General features: G+C 36.2%; 2 protein-coding genes across 5 annotated transcripts; one reads left to right on the top strand and one right to left on the bottom strand.

Moving 5' to 3' along the window:
• Window positions 1–1,945: 1,945 nt before the first annotated feature.
• On the bottom strand, window positions 1,946–11,091 carry LOC136032365 (uncharacterized). Its single transcript, XM_065712687.1, has 3 exons — window positions 11,052–11,091; window positions 7,805–7,951; window positions 1,946–2,748 (listed from the first exon to the last, which is right to left on the bottom strand). Exons 1-3 carry the CDS (start codon window positions 11,089–11,091, stop codon window positions 1,946–1,948), a joined length of 990 nt encoding a protein of 329 aa, XP_065568759.1.
• On the top strand, window positions 6,229–21,704 carry LOC136031706 (tRNA (uracil-5-)-methyltransferase homolog A-like). 4 transcript variants are annotated; one of them, XM_065711402.1, is made up of 2 exons: window positions 6,229–6,362; window positions 20,068–21,704. In XM_065711402.1, the coding sequence occupies exon 2, from the start codon at window positions 20,069–20,071 to the stop codon at window positions 21,662–21,664; it is 1,596 nt and encodes a 531-aa protein (XP_065567474.1). In that variant the 5' UTR covers window positions 6,229–6,362; window position 20,068; the 3' UTR covers window positions 21,665–21,704. The 4 variants fall into 4 exon arrangements, with proteins under 4 accessions (XP_065567474.1, XP_065567475.1, XP_065567476.1 ...); XM_065711403.1 differs by having other exon boundaries at window positions 6,314–6,381; XM_065711404.1 differs by lacking the exon at window positions 6,229–6,362 and adding an exon at window positions 6,500–6,523.
• Window positions 21,705–22,701: the final 997 nt, after the last annotated feature.

The raw sequence follows: 22,701 nt of genomic DNA, 5'->3' as shown, positions 1-22,701 counted from the left end.
ATAATACAAGGGAAAAAAGCTTCAAGAGAATAAACGCAATGATAGAAAACTCTCAATACTTTAGGTACATTTTCTTAGTACCTCAAGTAAGAAAGATTAAAAATAATTTTTGAGAAATGAGATACTATGAACAGCTTTTGACAAAAAAATGCTACAACAGCTGAAATACCAATATACTAAACGAACACGAGGAACTTTTGATTTAAAAAAGCTAACTGCAAGCTAAAATTTCAGCGTCATCACCTTAGGAAAATATGCATATCAAAGGCTGATTATCTTGTAATACAGCATTTTGGTCTTTAAATGCAGCTTATCAATCGATTTCTTTTACCAATCAGGCTTCAACCCGAAGATTCCTAGTTTTGGCTCCACTGAAGGGGCTCATTTTTATATTAATTTCACAGAATCTTAAGAATTCCAACATTCGTTTTTCTTTTTTTTAAACCGATGGTTTCTTATTCAATTCCTATTCGTACCTTGAAATGCAAATTGAAAAAAAAACTCTTGTTAAAAAATAATTTCGTATCTTATTTTCAACATTATTTGCTAGAATAAACAGGAAAACGTAGAATATTAAGCTTTTTCGTTGGATTTTCAATTTTTTTTTTTGGAAAGTCAGCAGAGTGTAAAATATAAAATTCTTTCATTGGAATTCCAAACTAATTGGTTGGACTTTGAAAAATTGGGTATTGGAAAGTCAAGAGAACATGAAATATCAAACTTGTCGCTGGACTTTAAACGTTTTTTGTTGGAAAGTTAAACAAATCGTTGAAGATCATATTCACTTTTTCGATTTTACACCTTTGCTGAAAATTCAGTTTTAATTTTTTTTTTTAAGCAATTGAAAGTTCAACGCATTTTCTTGTTGGAAATCCATTTTTTTAAGTGTATATCTACAACTCAAGAAGTTAGAAAATAACACCAAGAGAAAAACAGCATCAGATGAAAAGAAAACGAATAAAGAGCCAGTTCTGCAATTCTATAGTAAAACCAGTATGTCATCAAGATCATTGTTAAAATTCATATCTGTGTTTGCAGTGGAGCCCCCAAGCCTATAGATTTCACTGTTGAACTGCAACATTTTTTTAGTAGGCTCAAACTGGGAACAGCAAATACCACACACTGACAACCACAGCCGAAGGACTACTATTGAGTTCAGCATAGGCAACAATATTCGATTCGGAAGTTTGTTCTTCACAATATTCATCATAGAAAATGACCTCTCAACTACAGCATTGCTTATTGGCAAGCTAAGGAGGGTCAATGCCCACCTCGCTAAGTCGCGACATGGAGGAACACCAGCTGGATCAAGATGATGCAGGACCTTGACCCAGAATTCACAAGGGTCACTTGGAATTTCTCCGCCACAAGCTGATGCCCAGTCAACTACCAAGAGTCTTCTCCACTGACTCTCTAACTCACTAATATTCAGCACTGGAATAACATCCAAAGGCAAATCACTAAATCGAGGACGCAACTGCGACAAACAAATGGTCGGAGAAAGCACTTTCAGTTTCAGCAGAGAATCAAGAGCTGGGGGCAAGCGCTTTAAAACCGCTCTAGCTGCTGTCTTGAGAAATTTGAGGCAACGCAGCTTTACTTCTTCCTTTTGATGACTGGTCAGCTTAGATCTTTCAAGCTCCAAATTGAACTCGTATCCGTAGTCAACCTGGGCTGTAGGAAGGTAATAAATTTCGAAGTCCATATTCACTGTTAATGACACTGCAGACGTGTGCAATATTCTCTGCAGAAGACTTGATACAAACTCTTTTAGCTCTTGAAATAAACGAAAGTGATCTGCGTTAGTGTGTTGGAAAAGGAGGTTAATTCTCTGAAATTCAGCCAATAATGGCTTCAAGAAAACAATATATGCCTTATTTCGTTCATCGAGGTACATATCATGGAGCATTCGGGCAGTGTAGCAACGTTCCTTTTCCTTCGCTAATCAAAAGTGCGCTGACAGCTCAGAATACTGCTCGAGTATGCAAACGACTGCTCTATATCGAGACAGCCAACGGGTATTGGAAGGAGCAATCATTTTCAACGGGGTATTCCCATCGTTTATGAGCTGGAACATTTGCTGATATGCCTCTCTTCGTAAAGGACTAAAGTTAAACCACTTGTAAGTCTCTGAGAGCATGAACTCCAAATTGCTTGGAAGCTCTCCAACAGCCTCGGAAGCACACAAATGTAGGGAGTGACATACACATTTGAAGAGTTGGAGTTGAGGCAACCCGTCATCTTGTAATAACGTGAACAGTGAATGGTTCCCACCACACATGTTGTTTGCTCCATCTGTCCCAATACCTATCAAATTTTTTAGGGGAATTCCACATAAAGCTAAGAAGTCTTTCAGTTCTTGATGTAAAATCACAGAAGTGGTCGAAGGTACTTCAACCATGCCCAAAGTAGCACAAAGAACTTCCTTCATCTTGGGGCTATAGTATCTCACACAAATACACATGAATTTCATGGTGGCAACGTCGGTCGATTCGTCCAGAATAAGGGAATATCTGCTGTCACCAACATCAGCAACAATCTCCTGGAGACTTTCTGGTCCAAGAACATTCTTGATAAGGGCTGAACATTTTGTTCTCTTCAATTTCATTGCCTCGGAAACTGGTCCAGGAAAAGCAGTCTTGATAATGGTGGATAGGTGGTCAATAGTCATAATCGATGAATGACTCGCGACATGTGCTGCCAAAATCAGTTCTGCTTTTCGTGCTTTGACATCGAGCTGAGTAATTCCTATGAAAAGAATGGGGTCTTAATTCGGCAGGTTAATCTGCAAAGTGTCAAATAATTCCTGCACTGCTTTCAACAGTTACTCCCTTTTAAAAGTGAGAAATAATTTGGAAGAAGACTAAACTGACTTTTTGTGCAAGCTTTGAATAAGCATCTAACGCAAGGGTAAAGACGCCCTACAGGCTGAGGTTGAGGAAAGCCTCATATTCCCAGGTATCGAATTTGAATAAAAAGCTTTGAGATTGTAACATCCAGTTTGCGATATTTTTTTTTTTACTTCAATCGTTTGAGCTGACAAACCACAGTCTAGGCTACTAGTTTTGCATGTAGTGAGGTCCTGAATATGTAATGAAGATTGAGGCTATATGGATCTTTTCGGCCTTCTGGCCTTTGCCTCCTTACACTCTACATTCACATTCAAAATGAATGTGACATTAAAAATGACCTAGGACAAAAATAGAACTGCAAGGTATTCGTTTGTAACATTTTGAGTGTTCCATGCTTGGGGGTTATGAAGTCCATCTCAATCTATTTCAAACACAATTTCAAGAAAAAAGTATTTGGAGTCTTACCTTTATCCATGTTTTGCAGATGAAACATTTCTATTAAATAATTGTAACTAGTAATCTGCTGCAGTACATATTTCCATGTGATTCATATTACTTATTTTCTTCTTCTTCTTTAGTGAATCGTAGGGTAAACCTTTCCTCGAAAGTTTTGTAAAAGAATGAACTTGAACTTAAAACAAAATTAGAAATATTATTTTTTGGAGTAGAAAAAAGCCCAAAACAAGCCAAATTAAAAAATAATAAGCCCAGTTTTCCGCCCCAAGCCCACAACAAAAAAACAACCGCCCCAGCCCAGAGAAATAAGCCACCGGGGCTTGAAACAAGCCAATCTGGCAACAGTGCTTTGTGGCTCCTATCTTTTCAAAGGGGACTTTCTTTGGATTTTTTCTATCCAACTAAAATTGAAAAGAACAGCATGATATACAAGTGACTTTCCAATTACCCTACATAGCAAGAGAAAATAATTAAGTTAGGCTATGCTTTATCTGAATCCCCCTCCCAATGTGCAGAAATATGGCTCAAATTTCATATTTTCAATGCATTTAACCTCCTGTCACCTGTTTTTCTAGTTATTGTTTGTCACATTTGTTTAATTTACAGCTACATGGGATGAAGTTAGAGGAACAGATTGACAAAACAAATGGAAAATAGGAAATTTCAGCGATACATTTTTATATTGGGAGGATTGAGGGGTAAAGTAGAGCAAAGTTGAATATAAAATGTGTTACCAGCTATTATTCTAAAAATTATGAAGCATGAATTTTTTTTTATTATGTTTCTTTCTCTTCAGGTCCTTCTCTAGGGCTTTACCAAATCAAACATTCTATGCCCAGAAAAATTAGCAACAAGGTATAGTCTATATACAAAGGCTTATGTTATTTAACTATGAATATGGAATTTATATGGCAATCAGGAACTGGATACAGGCTAAAGCAAGTAAAAAAAAAAGAAAAAACTTCCCTAGTTAGCTCAGGAGACTTTTAATAGATTACTCTTCAGATAATTGCCTATGATACATAATTTAAATATTTACCCCTGTACAGTAGGGTGTTAAAACAATCTATCACAATGTAAGATACAGTATATTTAGATATGATGCTGATTTACAAATTCCAGGATTCTTTGTTGTAGTTTTCATAATTTTGTTGATAAAGTTTTATATATTCATCATATTTATTTTATGTCATTAACATTAGCCAAACTAAACTTCTCAATAGAACTTGAATGTGGTGGCTATAATGCACAAGTACTGCACAAATCTTACAACACATTATGTGTTATGGTAACTGTTGAGTGAGAAAAAAACTATTTGCCTAGTTTAGCTTAATTTGTTATATTTTTGTGCTTATCAGAAATATTTTGTTAATTTTAGGCAGCTGTCCCCCCTCAAAAAATTCTTAAACATTTGCTGGTTTATACTTAACTAGTATTCTACTGAAAACAAAAATTAATATATATTTTGTATTGAAGAAATATAAAGTCCTTTGGATTTTTTTTTATTAAGATTAAGCAGTTTGCTACTTTCTTTTGTTAGGCTAAGCCTGTAATAGTGCTTTATTGTGAAGAGCCAAAATTTGTAGGGATTGCAAAGGCTAGCCTGAACAATATGTTATTACAAATTATTAGGTTAAACTTCTGTTTGGTAAAATTCTATTTTAGATAAATTTGTATTATCTTGAAAAAGGTTTAGGTTAGGAAAATGAGGAAACTTTCAGGATATACATTTCCCTATATTTAAATACAAAACACTGATATGGCTTAAAATTCTACTCAAATAACAAGAATTGCATTTTTAGAGCTAAAACCAGAGAAACAGAAACTGCTAGCTGAAAATTAAGGTAAGATGTTGTTTTACCAAAATTTTAATAGTTACAGACCAGTCCAATACACAAAATTCCAAGATTTAAAACAGAAGAGGGTTATCACATAAGCTTAGCAATAGCTTCTCAGAGTATGTTTTTAGCTATGGATTAATCACTGAAAGATTCATTCACCTAACATAACCCCAATCAAAGATAGCAAAAAGTAGCTAAACTGGAATTTGACTGGAAATTTAATCTATAGCCTGGTAGGCTAGTAGAATTCCAAATCAAAACAAAAAGAAGTCAAACTAGAATTTTATCCTCTGTTTAGGGTAGCTCAACAAAGCTAAAGTCTTATCATTTAGGACTTTTTTATAGATGCTTTTACAGTATGAATACAACATTTTCCAATATATTACCTGAACAATTTAACCCAAGATTCCACTAATTCTGACCCTTCCTATCTCTTCAAATATACCAGAGAGTATGCTAGATCATTTTTCAATTCTCTCTGACCTCAAACTAATGTGAAATATGTCAAATCCGGAGGAAATTAAGCCAGTGCTAAATCATTTAATTATAATAGAATGACACTCTTAACACTATACGGATGTTTTATGTTTGAAATTTTTTGCCCAAACCGACAAGTAAAAAGTGTTTTCGCGAACCAGTTTTGTTTGAGCTCAACCATATGTAATTTTTTCCGTTTTTGCGTTAAACATACAAGCTGGTTAAACCAAAGCTGTCATTGGTTAAACCAGCTGGTTGACGCGAAAAAAGGCCTATAGTCTCTTTGGTTGACGCAAAAAAAGGCCTTAGCCTTGGCCTACATGTATGTCTAATTTTAAAATATAATACCTGAAACCCTTTTTTAATATTTTAAGAAACCTTGGATTAGTTTCCCATAAAACCAAGATAATCTTTAATGATGAATGGATAAGATTCCAAAATCTTACCTTTCAGAAGTTTTGAATTCAGCGCTTCTTTCCATTGATCCGACGGACGTCGGCCCCATTCACAGCGGATAAAAATTTAGCACGCCAGCGGACGACTTAGGTAAGTAGAAGCAAGAAAAACGACTTCAGAGATCTAGCGGACTTCTAGCGGACAAAGAAAAACGATATTTATCTCCAAAGTAGTCCGCGCGTGGGTTCGCGGAGACAAGAGAAACACAGCCAAACACAGCTATGATCTCAACTTAACTGTTAACAGTTCTTGCTAATAATTGCTTCTAAAGAAATCATAAGTATAATAGTTGCAATTAGGTTAATGTCCATCTGAGTGTATTTGCTTTACCCAGCTTTTTATCCTGAACAACAGCTATGCATTTTAAGTTAAGGAATTCTACAAAAGTTCAATGGGTTAGGATGGTAGCCTATCAGTAGCCTATTAGCATCTCCTTAGCTGGTAAAACCAAGATGTTATCTGATAAATCTATCCACTATTTTTGTATGATGCTCAATGACTTAGCCAATTTTAAAATAATTTTTATTTGGTATAACCCCAGCTCAGGAGCTGTTGAGAAGGGAACATGTTAAGAAAACAATTCTTTTTTTCAGAATGTGCAGAGTAGGCTAATTATAGTTATGATATATTATATGCAGCTAAGCATTTTCTCCACTTATTTAAGTTTGATTTCCTTTTTCTAGCAAATTTTTGTCAAATAGGGGAGAGTGGTATATGCAGGGATGGATTTTGGAAAACCTCAAAAATGTATGGTTAACATTAGAGTAGAAAAATGGTTTATGGCTCAAATGAAAGCCCCAGAACTGCTGCATAAACTGTGATTTTTCTTGTAGGCTATAGCTAGAAGGAAAGAAAGGGGGCTGTCCCTGCTTATACCATTTGTCACACTAAGTACCAGGGGTGGTATATCTTGGGACATAAGGTGGTATACTCTGGGACATAGTAAATAGTTTCCTGTATTGGTAGAAAACTTTGACTATTCATTGTATAAAAACTACATTAAAAGTAAAAATATCTTAGGCACAAGACTGGAATACCAGTCCATTTTTTATCATTAGGATACAAGTAAAAACAGATAAGAAAAGACGCAATGTATGGACTGAACTGTAGGAAGTCACATTGATTTTTGAATTAAAATGGAGTAGTTGTGGACATCAAGTCATGGCTAATTTTAGAAAAAGCCAAGACAGATAGTCCAATTGAGTAACAGTTAATTATGGTATTAATTCCCTCCTTATTAGAATTGAATAAAAATGATGTTAATTCATTTGTTAATAGATATGTCTATCTATTATCCGTCCATGCTTCATTCCTAGGGCAGTAGAACCAAGGTAGATAGTCATAGAGCTAAGATACTAACAGAACCTATAGTTTTCCAGGTGTTTGGTTAAAATGGCAGTAGAACCAAGGTAGATATTCATAGAGCTAAGATAGTTATAGAACCTACAGTCTTCCAAGTGTTTGGTTAAAATCGCATGGATAAACGGCAGGGTTAAGTGTGCCTCTCTTATTGGACCAATATTTGTTGCTATCTTTTAGCAAGTCATGCCTGCCTAGACTCTCAGGCAGGTTTAACCAAGAATTTAGAACTGACACAGGAGCGTTAGTTTGTGTGGAATGACAGGCAAACAAGCATCTAAAGTCAATATTGGGCCATTCTGCAATGAGTGTCAGGCAAGTAGAGGTCACATGGCATATACTGGGACATGACCCACTACATACCACTTGTCTTTGTCCCAGTATATACCATGCAACCTCTACCTGCAAACTGGGTCTGATTTTTTTTACCCTTGCATATTTTTCCACAAGATGGCCACACAGCATGGCCTGATGTTTTAGCCTTTGTTTGCCATCCTACACGTACAATTTCTGCAAACCATTACAAGATAAAACACAAAATACTACTGCCCAAATATTTTTTGTAGGGTATAGCCAAAACTTTGAAGTCAATTTTCTCAAAAACAAAAATAGCAACTTACTAAAACAATAGCAACTTACTAACTGTCATGTCCGCCATTGAATGAACTATACTAGGCGGCTTTATTAGATTTTTTAAAGAATGCTAGATGGCAGATAAGTACCATGTCCCACCTTATACCCTGTCCCTGCATATACCACTTACCCCTAAATAAATAATCAGAATAACATCCCTTGGTTTATATCTAGGAGCAGTCCAATACATAAGGAAATATATTAAGAAAACAATTCTTACTTCATAATATGCTGAATGATTCTAGTTAACATATCTTGCAGGGGAGAATCTTTATCTTCACTTCTTTGTCTTATCTTCACTGTTCTACAATATTTTTTGACAAAATTCTGAAAAATATACATGAATTTGACTATATTTTATTTCTTAAATAATTTATATTTGTAGTTAGATACCATCAATATCACTTACTAAAAACATTAATAGACAAATACTGAAAATTTAGGTTAAGTTAGGTTAGACTAGTTAGATGGAACCTGGGTGTTTGCTTATAAACAATTTTCAAAACCTAGAAAAAAGACACAAAGATTTAAGAATTTGGTAGAAAAACTGGGAGTACAGGGAAAGAAATAAAAAAAAAAACAATTTCTCTGCTGCAAAATATGTTGGCAAGGATTATTTTGCATATTATGAAGTAAGAATTGTTTTCTTAATGTATTTCTTTGTACACTGGATTTCTAGTAGGCCTAGATGGATACCCATCATATTGCTAATATAGCTCATTTGCAATGCAAGTAAATGTTACATTAACATTCAGGATGCAATTCTGGGTATATATTTGCACATTAGGGGGGTGGGGGTATATATTCTGTAAATATTTATAGGTTCTAAAAAATTCATGAATTTCTTTAAAAAAACTGGAAAGACAAGGAGTTAAGTGAAGATAAAGGTTTTCCCCTAGCATGATGTTTTAGCTGTGATTATTCTTCATATTATGGAGTAAGAATTGTTTTCTTAACATGTTCCCTATGTCCAGATAGGCTTTTTTTAGGTTTGTCTAGATACAACTACTTTCCTTATGATAGGAGGGATTGAACCTGACAACTTTTGCTCAAGTGACAGGCTCTCATCCACTTGACTATCGTAAGGTAGTCCAGATAGGCTTCTAGGTTTATAATACTGGTTTGCTTATTTAAAGATTTGTATATACATACAATATATATATATATATATATATATATATATATATATATATATATATATATATATATATATATATATATATATATATACATATATACTGTCAAATTAGCCATCTGATGATATCTCCTCCTAGACATACACCCACTTGCTGGCCTTGAAGTGTGCTACTGCTGCAAGGTTTAATCTTTGTATCCAATACTTCCAACCTAAGGTCCAACCCACTGTACAACTATTAAGAGCATACATTTTTTGCACTAGATCTTGTGTTTCTTCAATTTTTAAAAGTTTTCTAAATGCAGATTTTCAGTTCAAGATTCTGGCTATTAGATTAAATGCCATCATAGCTTATGGTAAGAGAACATTAAATATGTAGATGTTGCTATATTTCATAAATATTGTCTATGTGCCACTGCAACTTCTTTATTGCCCTCTTCTATAAAGAAATTTTATGTGGGTGCTGTCACTTTTGACTCCCAAATCAATATTCTTGTTTTGCCTACTTGGCTTTTGGCTTTTCAGTAAGATGCTAGTCTCCTATAATCATACATACATAGCAAAATACTAGCAGTCAGTATATTTGCACTAGCTTTAATGATATATGTTAGATAGACTGAAGCAAAAAGTTTTGTCTATTTTAATTTCATCTTTACTCTTTACTTCCTTCAGAAAAACTTTGTTGTTTTTAATTAAAATTAACTTCTGTAGAATTGTATTCATCTGTTTATCCAAGGGCTATAATAAAATCTAGCTTGTTACATTATGACATTATGACAATTTAAAACTTCTCTTTGGTTCTTAATGAGAAAACTGTTTAAGGGTACAAAACAGTCATCAGATGTCAATCACTGATGGTGGATATACATTATTTTTGCTATCTGTTATTTTGAATTTCATGCTGGTATTCAAACATTATAAAGTAGATTTCAAAAGTTGTTAAGGCAAGCCTATATTACAGCTAGCCTTAAGTGCTTAGGGCTATAATACCAAAAACTTGATACTAAAATAATCAACAGTTCCACTTTTGTTGCTATATGGCACTTACAGATGGTAGAATTTATATCAAAAAAGAAACTTAAATATGAGCAATAGCACTTAAATGAGCTATTAAACATCTCTCCACAATAGTGGGGTAGCCTGCTAGTCCTGCTAATGTTGCAGTAGCCTGGTGGTGAGCAGACAATTTATGAGTCATACTAAGGAGGCCAAGAGGGAAGCATATGAGAGGGGTAATTGTTAACCTCCGTTAAAGGGCTTTGGACCATAAATATTACAATTGGGGCCCAAACAATATGAATATTCAGGTTCCAATACCAATATATTGAAATTGTATCAATGTAATTTTTCCAATAAATTCCCCTTCAGAAAAAAACCTTACCCTAAAGTTTAAACCCTGCAATCTTTGTCCATATATTTACACATATGTTTCTCCTTGGTCTAATATACCACAAAGAACAGCCTGGATTCCGAATAATGCAAAAAGGATTTATTTAGAATAAATTTAGAAAAGTAATGAAACCAAATAAAGTTCTAGTCTGGACAGTACTTAATAAGTCCAGTCCAACTGGGGCAAGTTGTAATGCAGATAGCAGAACTTTTCAGCATTTTTCCACATTTCTCCTATTATAGACCTTTGCTTGCCATCACAAATGTTCCTTACTACACTAAAAACTCTTTTGCATGGGACAGAAAAGGGTAGATAGCAGAGATACATCTAAGCAGGTTGTGTCAGTCTCTTGAAAGACTACTGTTATTTCACCACCACTCTAAAGGACAGTTTTGTTTTTTGGTCAACAACAGCCTCACTCATGTACCTTTCCAGTTATTGATCAATATTACTTGCTGACTCCTCTTCCTCACTTGTTGAAGTTGCAAGCATGTTATCATCTGCTGTGCATACTCTCCTTTGTTTGGATACAAGGGTGCAACTAGGGTTGTAAGTTTAGAGGAGGGATTTAAAGAATCTGTTTACAAAATTGTCCAGCATGCTGAAAAATGTGGACACAAGCTAAATTTTCAGGGTAAATAAGTAACTTTTTCAAGGTGTCCCCCCGTATGCTTAGACTTACAACACCCCCTCTCACCCATAGCTGTGCCTCTGACTGGATATCATGGTCTCTGTGTTAGCTTCACCACAGAAGCTAAATAGTGTTGCTTAAATGAGAACATTAAGATATTTGTTGTTTTTATTTTTTGGTCTTGGATTTTATTTTATTTTAGGTTATTTCAGTTTTTATCTTTGTTTCTTAGCATCAAAGACGACCTGTTTCATACAAACAAAATATCCTTATTGCTTTAAACCTGTCTTTCCCTTCTACTGGCTGTGGTCCTATGTTTTCTTTACAAACAGAAAACGAAAGCCATTATTTCACATAAGACCGCTTATAATAAAAAACTCAATTATGACCCCATTGTTAAATACATATAGGCAACAAAACCAGAATTAGAGACATTTAAAAGAATTTGGATATAACTCCACAATTTTACAGTAAGTTATACTCAGATGATCTGCACCTAAAATCTATGTTTTTTCCCAAAATTCATAAGAATGGTGCCCCACTCCACTTCCTTGTTTCAACATTTTAGTCCCCTGTTTCATAATTAGGGAAATGGTTGTCAGTGGTGTTCATCCACTTTTAGAAACTCAAAATCTAATTTGAGAAATTCCACTAACCTCACTAAAAGATTAGATAAATTTCCATAGGAGGATTTTATTTTTCTGTAGTTTTGATATTATTTCTATATATTCCAATTGTGATGTCAAAATTTGAAAATATATATTAAAGATCAAAGATAGTACAAAAACATTTTGATTTATTACATTATCTAACATTGACAAGCATGGATGTTGATGGTATAATGAAATTGGTTACTTTGGTTAATGAATATTCATTTCACTTCTGTTCTAGAGGAGAGTTTTATAAACATGTCTTTGGTTTACTCATGGGAGCTCCTTTTAGTCTTGTTGACAAACCTTTTCATGGATTTTGTTGGAATGTTTTTTATGTAGGATTTCAGACTTTCCACTAGTTTCTGGGTTCATGGATGACGTAGTTTGTATTTGGAAGCGCGGTTTTGAATCCTCGAATCTTTTGCTTGGACAATTAAGTAGCTTTGATGAAAATATCAAATTTACAGTTGAGTTTGAAGAAAATAACAAGCTACCATTTCTTGACATTTTGTTAATTAAAAGAGGTAACTATTTGCTTTTCTCAATATATAGAAAACCTACACACAGTAACAGATATCTAAATTTCCAGTTGTGTCACCTGGTTTCAATGAAAAGAGGAGTTGCGATTTCATTAGTTGACAGGGTTTTTAGAATTTGTGTCATTAGTTGACAAGGTTTTTAGAACTTTTTTCAAGGAATATTGTGATTCAGAATCATTGTATTTAAAAGAAGTTTTATTTTGTAATGGTTATCTGATTAAATTTGTAAATAAAATTATAGAAAATAGACACATTAATCATAATAATACAATACACACACTATCACAGTCATCTGGACTATTACAGTCTTCTGAATTGAATTTGACAAAAAGCTATTGTAAAGATATCTGATTAAATTCATAAACAAAATTATAGAAAATTAAAACAATAATACAATATACACACTATCACAGTCTTCTGTTCTATTACAGTCTTCCAAATTGAATTTGACAAAAAGTTATTATAAATAATATTTCTTTACCCTATGTACCTAGTCTAGGTGAAAAACTTAAACAGATTTTTTCACAAGTATAATATTGATACATGCTTTCAGTCAATTAGACCATTAAGCAGTTTTCTAAATTCTGGGAAGGATTTGATTCATTGCAGTTTGGGTAGTGGTGTGTATAGTATTCCTTGCTTGTGTGGAAAGTTTTACATGGGCCAAATCATCAGCAGTTTTTTGAACAACTTGTTGAGCATCATAACTCAATAGATAAAGCTCTAAAATTTAGAAAGCCTCCTGAAACCTCTGTTTCAGCTTTGGGAGAACACATTTTTTTATCATACTGATTATTGTGCTCAATTTGACAATGTCATGGCCATTTCTAACAATAGAGGATTGACGCAGAGGACTAGGGATGCAATTGAAATAAAAATAGGCCTGCATCATTGATTTGTGTATATAAAGGTATTAGGCAGGGATCTTAGCTCCCCTTTCTTGTATGATAATAATGTTATTGAGTTGTATCAGGTTGTATCATGGAGTTGCTTATTTTGTTGAATAGATAAATCTTGAACTATTCTGATAATATCCTGAATCCTAGTAATCGTTTTCTTGTGTTGAGGAAAATTTCTCTTAGTTGTCAAATGTGTTTTATAATATTGGTCATTTGTTTGTTGAGACTAAAAGGGAAATGCTTGTGTTTGACACATGTTCTCAGCAACCTTCTACAGTTTCTATTCGGCTAAGTAATCAAGTTTGTATTACTGTTACTTATCTGGGCCTTCTGTTTGTATCAAATTTTAAATTGACTGGTTTGATTCTTGCTCAGCTTTTTGTAATAAAATTTCCTGTAGCTACAGACTCTTTGTTGGCAGTAAATTGTTGCTCAAACGTTCTTTATATACACCCCATCTTTTTTCGTAATCCTACACATTGGGTCGTTATCTCCTTTAAGGCCCATTCTGTCATTCTGCCACCTTGAACCAGAAATTCCATGGTAAAACTAAATTATAGAGCTACTTATTGTCTTACTGCTGCCAATGAAAGGCAGAATAAATATAGAAGACTGCTTGATTCGAATCATTGTATAAATATATTAACAGCAGTGAAAAGTACTATACTCTCCATTAAAGATTTTTGACACACATCAATCTAGTCCTGTCTTCATGACTCCGTCTTTCGCGCGCGCGCAATTACAAATTGTTAGCGCATTACAATGTTGTAGCATCCTGCTGGGCACGCTTGCTTACTAGTTTAGTGTTGCTTTTGTTATGTGCTTATATTGCTGTAGCATCCTGCTGAGATTGCTTGCTTATCAGCTTAGTGTTGCTTTTGTTATTTGCTTATGTTGTTATATTTACAGGTGCTTGGGTCATAATAAAGAGCTAAATCAACTTGAGACTTAGGAATTCTACATGGTGTCAGAAGTGGGATCTTGAACAGCAAAGATGGATGGAGTAACCCCTCCAGCAATCAACTGGGAATCTGAAAATCTTGATGAAGAATGGTCAAAGTTTGAAGAACATGCAAGACTTATGTTTCTAGGCCCTCTCTCTGGTAAATCGGAGAAGATTCAGTGTGCCTATCTACTTATATGGATTGGCGAAAAAGGAAGAGACATCTTTAAAACTTTTGACATTGAAGCAGACGATGCAAATAAAATTGAGCCTTACCTTCTGAAATTTCGTGAGTATGCTGCTCCAAAGAAGAACAAAGTATTTGCCAGATATATCTTCCAGAAACGTGACCAGCGTGAAGGAGAGACACTTGAGAAATACATCACAGAACTGAAGTTGCTAGTCAAGCCATGCGAATACCATGATCCAAAAGAGATGACCAGAGACAAAATAGTCTGCGGAATCAGAAATCCAAGAATACGGGAGAAACTTCTAGTTGACGGCAACAGCCTAACACTTGAAAGAGCAGTATAAGTTTGTAGGATCTATGAGACGACCCAAGCACAGCTGAAATCATTTGACAACAATTCCCACCATCCCCCAATCAAACAGGAAGTGGATGTAGTATACTGGAAACAACCAAAACCAGCAGACACAAGATCAAGAACAAAAGGCACAGAGTGCTACTTCTGTGGAGGAATCTATGGCCCTGGACACACATGCTCAAAGTGCAGAAAATTAAACCACTTTGCAAAAGTATGCCGCAGCAAAGTCGTGAATGCTATCGAAAATGACGAACAGAGCCGAATAGCAGAAACTGCTGAAGAAGCTGAAATACTGCTATATGCTGTACAGCAAGATGGGAGTAAGGATGAGGCGTTTGTTCCACTGAAGATCAACAATCAGACTACTGTAAGCTTCAAAATTGATACCGGTGCTCAGGCAAACATCATACCAAAACACTACTTTGATCTCCTTGCTCCAAAACCACTCATACAGCCAACAAAGCAAAAACTCACCAGTTACTGTGGCTCAACGATCCCAACAGCTGGAACCTGCCTCCTGTCATGCAGCTATAATGGAGCTCCTGAACAGAAACATAGGTTTTTCATAGCTGGAGGAAATTCTGTTCCTATCCTTGGATTCAAGTCTAGCAAAAACATGAACCTGGTGAAACTTGTCCTTAATATAGATTCCTTAGATGACAGCAAGTCAACGCCAGATTTGGAGCCACTCCTTGAACAGTACAGAGTTGTTCTCTGGCATTGGGAAAATACAAGGCAAGTGCAAGATTCACCTCAAGGAAGGAGTTGTGCCCACAGCATATCCTGCCAAAAAAGTGCCTATTGCAATGCGTGAGAAATTGAAACAAGAGCTGAACAGATTGGAAAGCTTGGGGATAATAGAAAAGGTGGAAGAGCCTACGGAATGGGTCAACTCGATGGTGCTAGTTGAAAAGAAGGATGGCGGTGTGAGACTTTGTATTGATCCAGTAGACCTGAACAAAGCCATCAAGCGCCCTCATTACCCGATCCCGACTTTTGAAGATGCCATTGCTGATTTGAGCGGTGCAAAATATTTCTCAAAGCTTGATGCCACCTCAGGGTACTGGTCGCTTGTGCTCTCAAAATCAGCTTCAGACCTCACGACCTTTAATAAAATTTATGGCAGATACCGTTGGAGGAGATATCCCTTTGGGCTGATATCTGCCCAGGACGAGTTCCAGCGGAAGATGGAAGAGATATTTCAAGGTCTGAAAGGTCTTAAAATACTTGTCGATGACCTACTTATCTATGGAGCCACACGAGAAGAGCACAACAGAAGACTTGCGGACGTGCTCGAAAGAGCTAGACAGAAGGGGGTGAAATTTAATAGATCAAAGTGCCAGATTGCAGTCCAGTCAGTCTGCTACTTCGGCCACATCATCAGCAATGCTGGCATCAAACCAGACCACGAGAAACTCCGTGCTATCAACGAGATGCCTACTCAAAATCGAACGAGGAACTGCAGACACTCCTTAGAATGCTAAACTTTCTCTCAAGGTACATCCCAAACCTAGCAACACAGAACCAACCATTAAGGGATCTGATTAAAGCTAACGAGTTTGAATGGAAAGAGCTCCACACTACATGTCTCAACCAGCTCAAAGAGTCCATAGTAACCAGCCTGGCTTTCTTTGACAGCTCCAGCCCAACCCTTGAGCTCGAAGTTGATGCCTCAAAACATGGACTAGGGGCACAAATATCCGCAAATGGCAAAATCTTTGCTTACGCATCAAGATCGCTGAGTAAATCCGAACAGAACTACTCACAGCTAGAAAAGGAACTCTTTGCCATAGTCTATGGCTGCCGTCATTACCACCACTACCTATACGGAAGGAAAGTACAAGTCATCACAGATCATTGACCACTCGAATCTATACTAATCAAACCCCTCCATACAGCACCACCAAGAATTCAACGCCTGATGATGTACATACAGCCGTATGACTTGACTTTCAAGTACCGAGCCGGTACGGAAATCCCTGTCGCAGATGCACTCTCAAGACTACATCTTCCAGACATTGATGAAGAATTACACAAAGAGATTGAAATCTTTGTACATTTGTTCGTAAAATCCATACCCGCCACGGGCAGCAGACTGGAGGAGATCAAACAGGAGACCTTGACAGATCACAAACTCCAAGTGCTGAAGAGGGTCATCTTGGAGGGATGGCCTGACAACAAGAGACAATGCCCAAACACCATAGTCCAATACTGGAGTATTTGCCAAGATCTCTCAACGCATGATGACCTGATCTTCAAAGGTTCAAGAATTGTCATTCCTACCAGTCTACGAGACAACGTCTTAAAGAGACTACATTCCGCTCATTTGGGCACTGAAAAAACCAAGCAAAGAGACCGAATGATCATTTACTGGCCAGGCATTGGAAAAGACATTGAAAGGTTTATCCGAAGATGTGATGCCTGCACTCACACGATGTCGAACAATCAAAAAGAGCCAATGATTCCCACGCCAATCCCGTCACTACCATGGCAGCATGTGGGATGTGATTTGTTTGAATGGAATGGGAAGCAGTATGCAATAACAGTCGACTATTACAGCCGCTATTTTGAGGTGGACAACCTAACCTCCACCACCACTTCTCATGTGGTCACAAAACTCAAAGGACACTTTGCTCGCCATGGAATACCAGCAATTCTCACTTCTGATAACGGGCCACAGTTCAGTTCCAGCGAATTCAGGCTATTCACAGAAAACTGGGGCATCGCACATCAAACGTCTAGTCCTTATCACCCCACAGCAAACGGGCTCGTCGAGAAATGCGTGCAAACCTGTAAGAGAATCTTGAACAAGTCCAAGATCAGTGGACAGGACCCATACATCAATATCTTAGAATACCGGAACACGCCCGTAGACGGTATGGCAGCACCAGCCCAGCTGCTCATGAGCCGACAGCTGCGATCAGTCTTCCCTGTCACGCAGAAGCATCTAGAGAAGAACTTTGTGTCCAAAGCAAGCTTTCAGACACACAGAGAGAAATCAAGAGTGCGACAGAAGGAGTACTATGACAGGACCGCTAAATCCCTACCCAAAGTTCAGGTAGGGTCAAGAGTGAGTGTCCAAATGACACCCAACAGTCCTTGGAAGAGAGGAACCATTGTCGAAGTGTGCCCGCAGCCGCGATCCTACACAATTGCTACTGACGACGGATCAACGCTCCAACGCAACAGGGTCAGACTCTCCCATAGGAATTCAGACGAAGCAATCCACTCAAAACAAGACTACCAAAATGTAGAAACCACCCAACCGTCTGAGTTGGTACCCAAAGTCAGCCCGGTTGAGCGTCCAGCCTCACCCAGCCTGGCAGCCCCCCCCCCCCCCCCGAACACAATGGAAATATTGTCAATGCCCCTACTAGCGCTGTAACACAGCAACAAACAAGACCAGTCCCGGACAGAGGTGGAGTGACGCAAACAAGATTGGGTAGAACAATAATCAAACCCACCAGGTTAAACTTATAGAGACAATATCATGCTCAGAAGAAGGAAGATGTAGCATCCTGCTGGGCACGCTTGCTTATAAGTTTAGTGTTGCTTTTGTTATGTGCTTATATTGCTGTAGCATCCTGCTGAGATTGCTTGCTTATCAGCTTAGTGTTGCTTTTGTTATTTGCTTATGTTGTTATATTTACAGGTGCTTGGGTCATAATAAAGAGCTAAATCAACTTGAGACTTAGGAATTCTACAAATGTGATCATCGAAAATCTGTTGCTCTAATGCAAATGGATTTTCTGTTTCCAAGCACTTTAATATGTGTCATTTCTGAAAAAAAATTTCACTACTGCTATATATTTATACTGAGATTTGAACTGTGACTTTTATGTTTTATTTTCTTGAAGTTAAATCTGTTTTTTTTTTTTTATTTTAATTTATTTATTGAATATTTTCCTTTTTTTGTTTTATTGTGTTTCATTTCATCATTTTTTTTTATCATTATTGTTATTACTCTGTTTTATAACTGTTTTTAAATAAATGTGAAATCAATCTTATTCTTTCAAAAAGCTAGATGCTTCCCCTTCATCTAAAATCTTTACCATATTTGTTTAATGTCTTACCCTAGCTTTGCAGCTAGCATATTTGAAAAGCTAATTTTATGCTTTAAGTGTCCTCCTTACTCAATAAATCCTACTCCACTTAAATTATCAAAAATTTATCTTTTTTTTATTGTGATTTCCTACAACCTTATTATGGTTGATTATTATTGCTAATATTTTAATATCTTAATATTACTATTATTTCTTATTAATGTAATTACTTTTATGAATATCTTAGTAACACCTTGCTATTATGCTTTCAGTTTGTATCTTCCAGGTGCTATGCTCCGAAGTTTTGCTCATTAATCCATACTATAATGACCTCTCTACAGGTCTATCACGCTTGTTTACTTACTTAAGATCTGTAAGAGTATAAAATTGTTCCTAGTTGGTAAATTATTTTTAGCTGATAATGTCTTAAAATTGTACAACAATGTATAAAAATAAAATAGTTATATAACAACAAGATACCTGGAAGGATCACCCTGTCTCGTCCATTAGGAATTTTTTTGGTTGCTGTGCTGAGCTATTCAGAATTGATTAGGCAACAGTTAGGAACAAGCTATTTTCATAACTTGTTCCAGAAATCTTAGAAAAACCATTTAACTTCTCGCGTTTTGTGATGGAGATACATGTATTCAGTTTCAATGAAACTTAAATCATTAGAAAATGCAAATTCTTTTTTATTAAAATGAGCAGAATTTTCTTTTTAAAGTTCAGGAGAGAGCAGTCCCTTTAAATGCTCTAGCTTCCCTGCTAGGAAATATTATTTCATCAATTAGGAAGTTTTGGAAGTTCTGTGTGATTGAAAACCTTACAAACACAGGGGAAACACAATGTCACCGTCTTTTCAGTCAAATTTCATAATCAAACTACAAATTATCAGTATCTTTCAGTGATAAGTAGTCCCCTGGGAGGATTCACTAACGGATCCTTTGTCTTTGAGACCGTCAGCCGACGTTGAGGCTCGCAAAATGGCTTTTAAGGTATCGAATTTTTAAAGCAAAATCTAAAGGTACAGAATGGCAATATGCAACCACTATCATTCTTTTAAGATCAATCACTCATATAAATTCTTGTCCAAAACTAATTGCTCTTCTGCAAAGCTTAAACGTTGCTTTCTAGTATCCCAGTAATTTGCCCCACCTCCTCCTTTTAACTAAGTTGATTACTTTCCCTTCATTTTGATTTTCTTATTTATTTTAGAATGGCTGGCGAAACAGATCCATATGCATATTTAAACAGAGAAGGGTTCACATCAGAAAAATTCAAAGTCGAAATATCAAACCTTCCTAAATACCTTGGAATGGGTCAGTTTAAAAAGTTTCTAGCTAAAGAAGGATTTGTTCCTCACAAGATTAAGCCAATGGGAAGATTTGCGTATGTCTGCTTTAAAGATGACATGGAAAAGGAAAAAGCCATTGAAAAACTTAATGGAGTAATGTTTAGAGGATCAAAGCTAGAGGTGAAGATTGCAAAACCTATGAAAGACCCTCTTGTTAAAAAGCGAAAGTTTGATGAGGTGAATTCGAACGTTGATGATGACAAGGAATCAGTTCCTATTTCTCAGAAGATCGAAAATGTAACACTGCCGTATCAAGGAATGCCTCTGTCAGAGCAGCATTCTTTAAAAAAGAAATATGTAGAGGATGTCTTTAACGCATATAAAAATGAACTAAAACATGCTAACCGTTCTCTTTTTCAATCCCAAGACGGAAATTTATGCCCCATAGAAGATACAGTTGCCTCTCCAGTGGATGAACATTATAGGAATAAATGTGATTTCACGATCGGTATTAATCCTGAAAATAGCTTAGCCACTGTAGGATTTCGCTTAGCAAGCTATAAAAAAGGTGCTTGTTCTGTAGGGCCCATTGCTCATCTGTCACACTTGCCATTGAAAACTATAGAGGCCGTGGCTGCACTTGAAGAGTTTGTCAGAAAAAGTGAGCATGCTCCTTATAATCCAGAGGATCACACAGGAATTTGGAAAAATGTTGTGATACGCACTTCTGATGCTGGACAGATGATGGCAATATTAGTCATGCATCCTCAAAATTTCGAGGAAAAAGCATTGGTGGAACTTAAAAAAGGCATTCAAGACTTTGTGGTTGAAAGTGGTATATTCACATCATTTTTCGTTCAGTTTCAGGGAGCGAAAAAAAGTAATGATGATGTCGCTCTTGAAAAGTTAAGTGGTGATGATTTTATTAGTGAAAAGTTGTGTGATCTAGAATTTCGAATATCACCGTTAGCATTTTTTCAAGTTAATACTAAAGCAGCCGAAGTCCTTTATCGACTTGTGGGTGATATTGCAAATGTTAATTTGAAAAGTATTCTGCTTGATATATGTTGTGGTACTGGTACTATTGGCTTAAGTCTTGCAAAAAGATGTAAAAAAGTCTATGGTATTGAGTTAATACCATCTGCTATAGAAGATGCAACATATAATGCAAAAGCAAATGCGATAGAAAATTGTGAATTCATTGCAGGCAGAGCAGAAGAAAAGATTTCTCGCTTACTTGACGGGCTCAGAGAAGAAGATGAAATAATTGCTGTAGTGGATCCACCCCGAGCTGGACTCCATCAAAAGTGCACACAAGCTCTTCGTAGAGCCTCTAAAATTAGACGACTTGTTTACATTTCCTGTGATGCAAAGTGTGCAATGAAAAGCTTTGTTGATCTGAGCAGAGCTACTTCCAATACTTATAGTGGAGATCCTTTTGTGCCAAAGAGGGCTATACCAGTTGATTTGTTTCCTAATACATCCCATTGTGAAACAGTCATATTATTTGAACGCTAATATTTGGCTTTTTAAACTTTGATTAAAATATCCACTTTGACTTGTCAATTTTTATTTAACCTTGATTTCAGTCTTAAATAGATGGAGCACAGTAGCATACATGTATTGTGTGTAGGAAATGTGTTTCGAGTTTTAATGTAATTGATGCTCTCTACCCGTTGAAGCTAAGAATATGGGTCAAATGAGGAAGAATATATTCTAAATGGAGGGGGCACAAAAGAGGGTTTCAGAAGCCCTCTCTCTTCTGGACAAAAAAATATTGGTAGCATATATAGCCTCACTCCCTCAAAATGCTGCTCATAGTAGTTGGCCACTCTCAGCAAGAGATAAGAAGAGTGACTATATTGTTTTGCTTTTATTAAACCGTTTCAGGTAATGAATGACAAGTAAAGAGCAACCCTTTTAATAGAAATGAAATTTCAAAATAAACGTAATTTTGCAATATATATATATATATATATATATATATATATATATATATATATATATATATATATATATATATATATATATATATATATATATCTATATATATAAAAATAAGTTGTCTGTGTGTGTGTGTGTGGGTGTGTCGAGTGACGTCATGTTTGTGTCGACTGACGTCATGTTTGTTGATTGACGAAATTACACACCGGGACATCGGGACACAAATGACGACCGGGACATCTTATCTATCTTCTATCTATATAAAAATAAGTTGTCTCTGTGTGTGTGTCGAGTGACGTCATGTTTGTGTGTCGACTGGCGTCATTATAAGGATTGAGCTGTATGCGTCATGAAGTTGTTTGTCGACTGACGTCATGTTTGTCAACTGATGAAATTACATACCGGGACACAAATGACGACCGGGACACAGGGAATATAAATGACGACCGGGAACCTCAAAGAGAAATTACAGACTGGGACACCCGGACACAAATCACGACCGGGACACAGGGAATATAAATGACGACCGGGACACAGGGACACAACTACAACGGGGACGCCGGGGGCACAGGCGGGATATATAAATGACGACCGGGACACAGGGATTGTTC

The sequence above is a fragment of the Artemia franciscana genome, chromosome 10, assembly GCF_032884065.1.
Source record: "Artemia franciscana chromosome 10, ASM3288406v1, whole genome shotgun sequence".
NCBI lineage: Eukaryota > Metazoa > Arthropoda > Branchiopoda > Anostraca > Artemiidae > Artemia > Artemia franciscana.
Note: the sequence above shows the minus strand (reverse complement) of the source record. Positions and strands in the feature narration are given on the sequence as shown.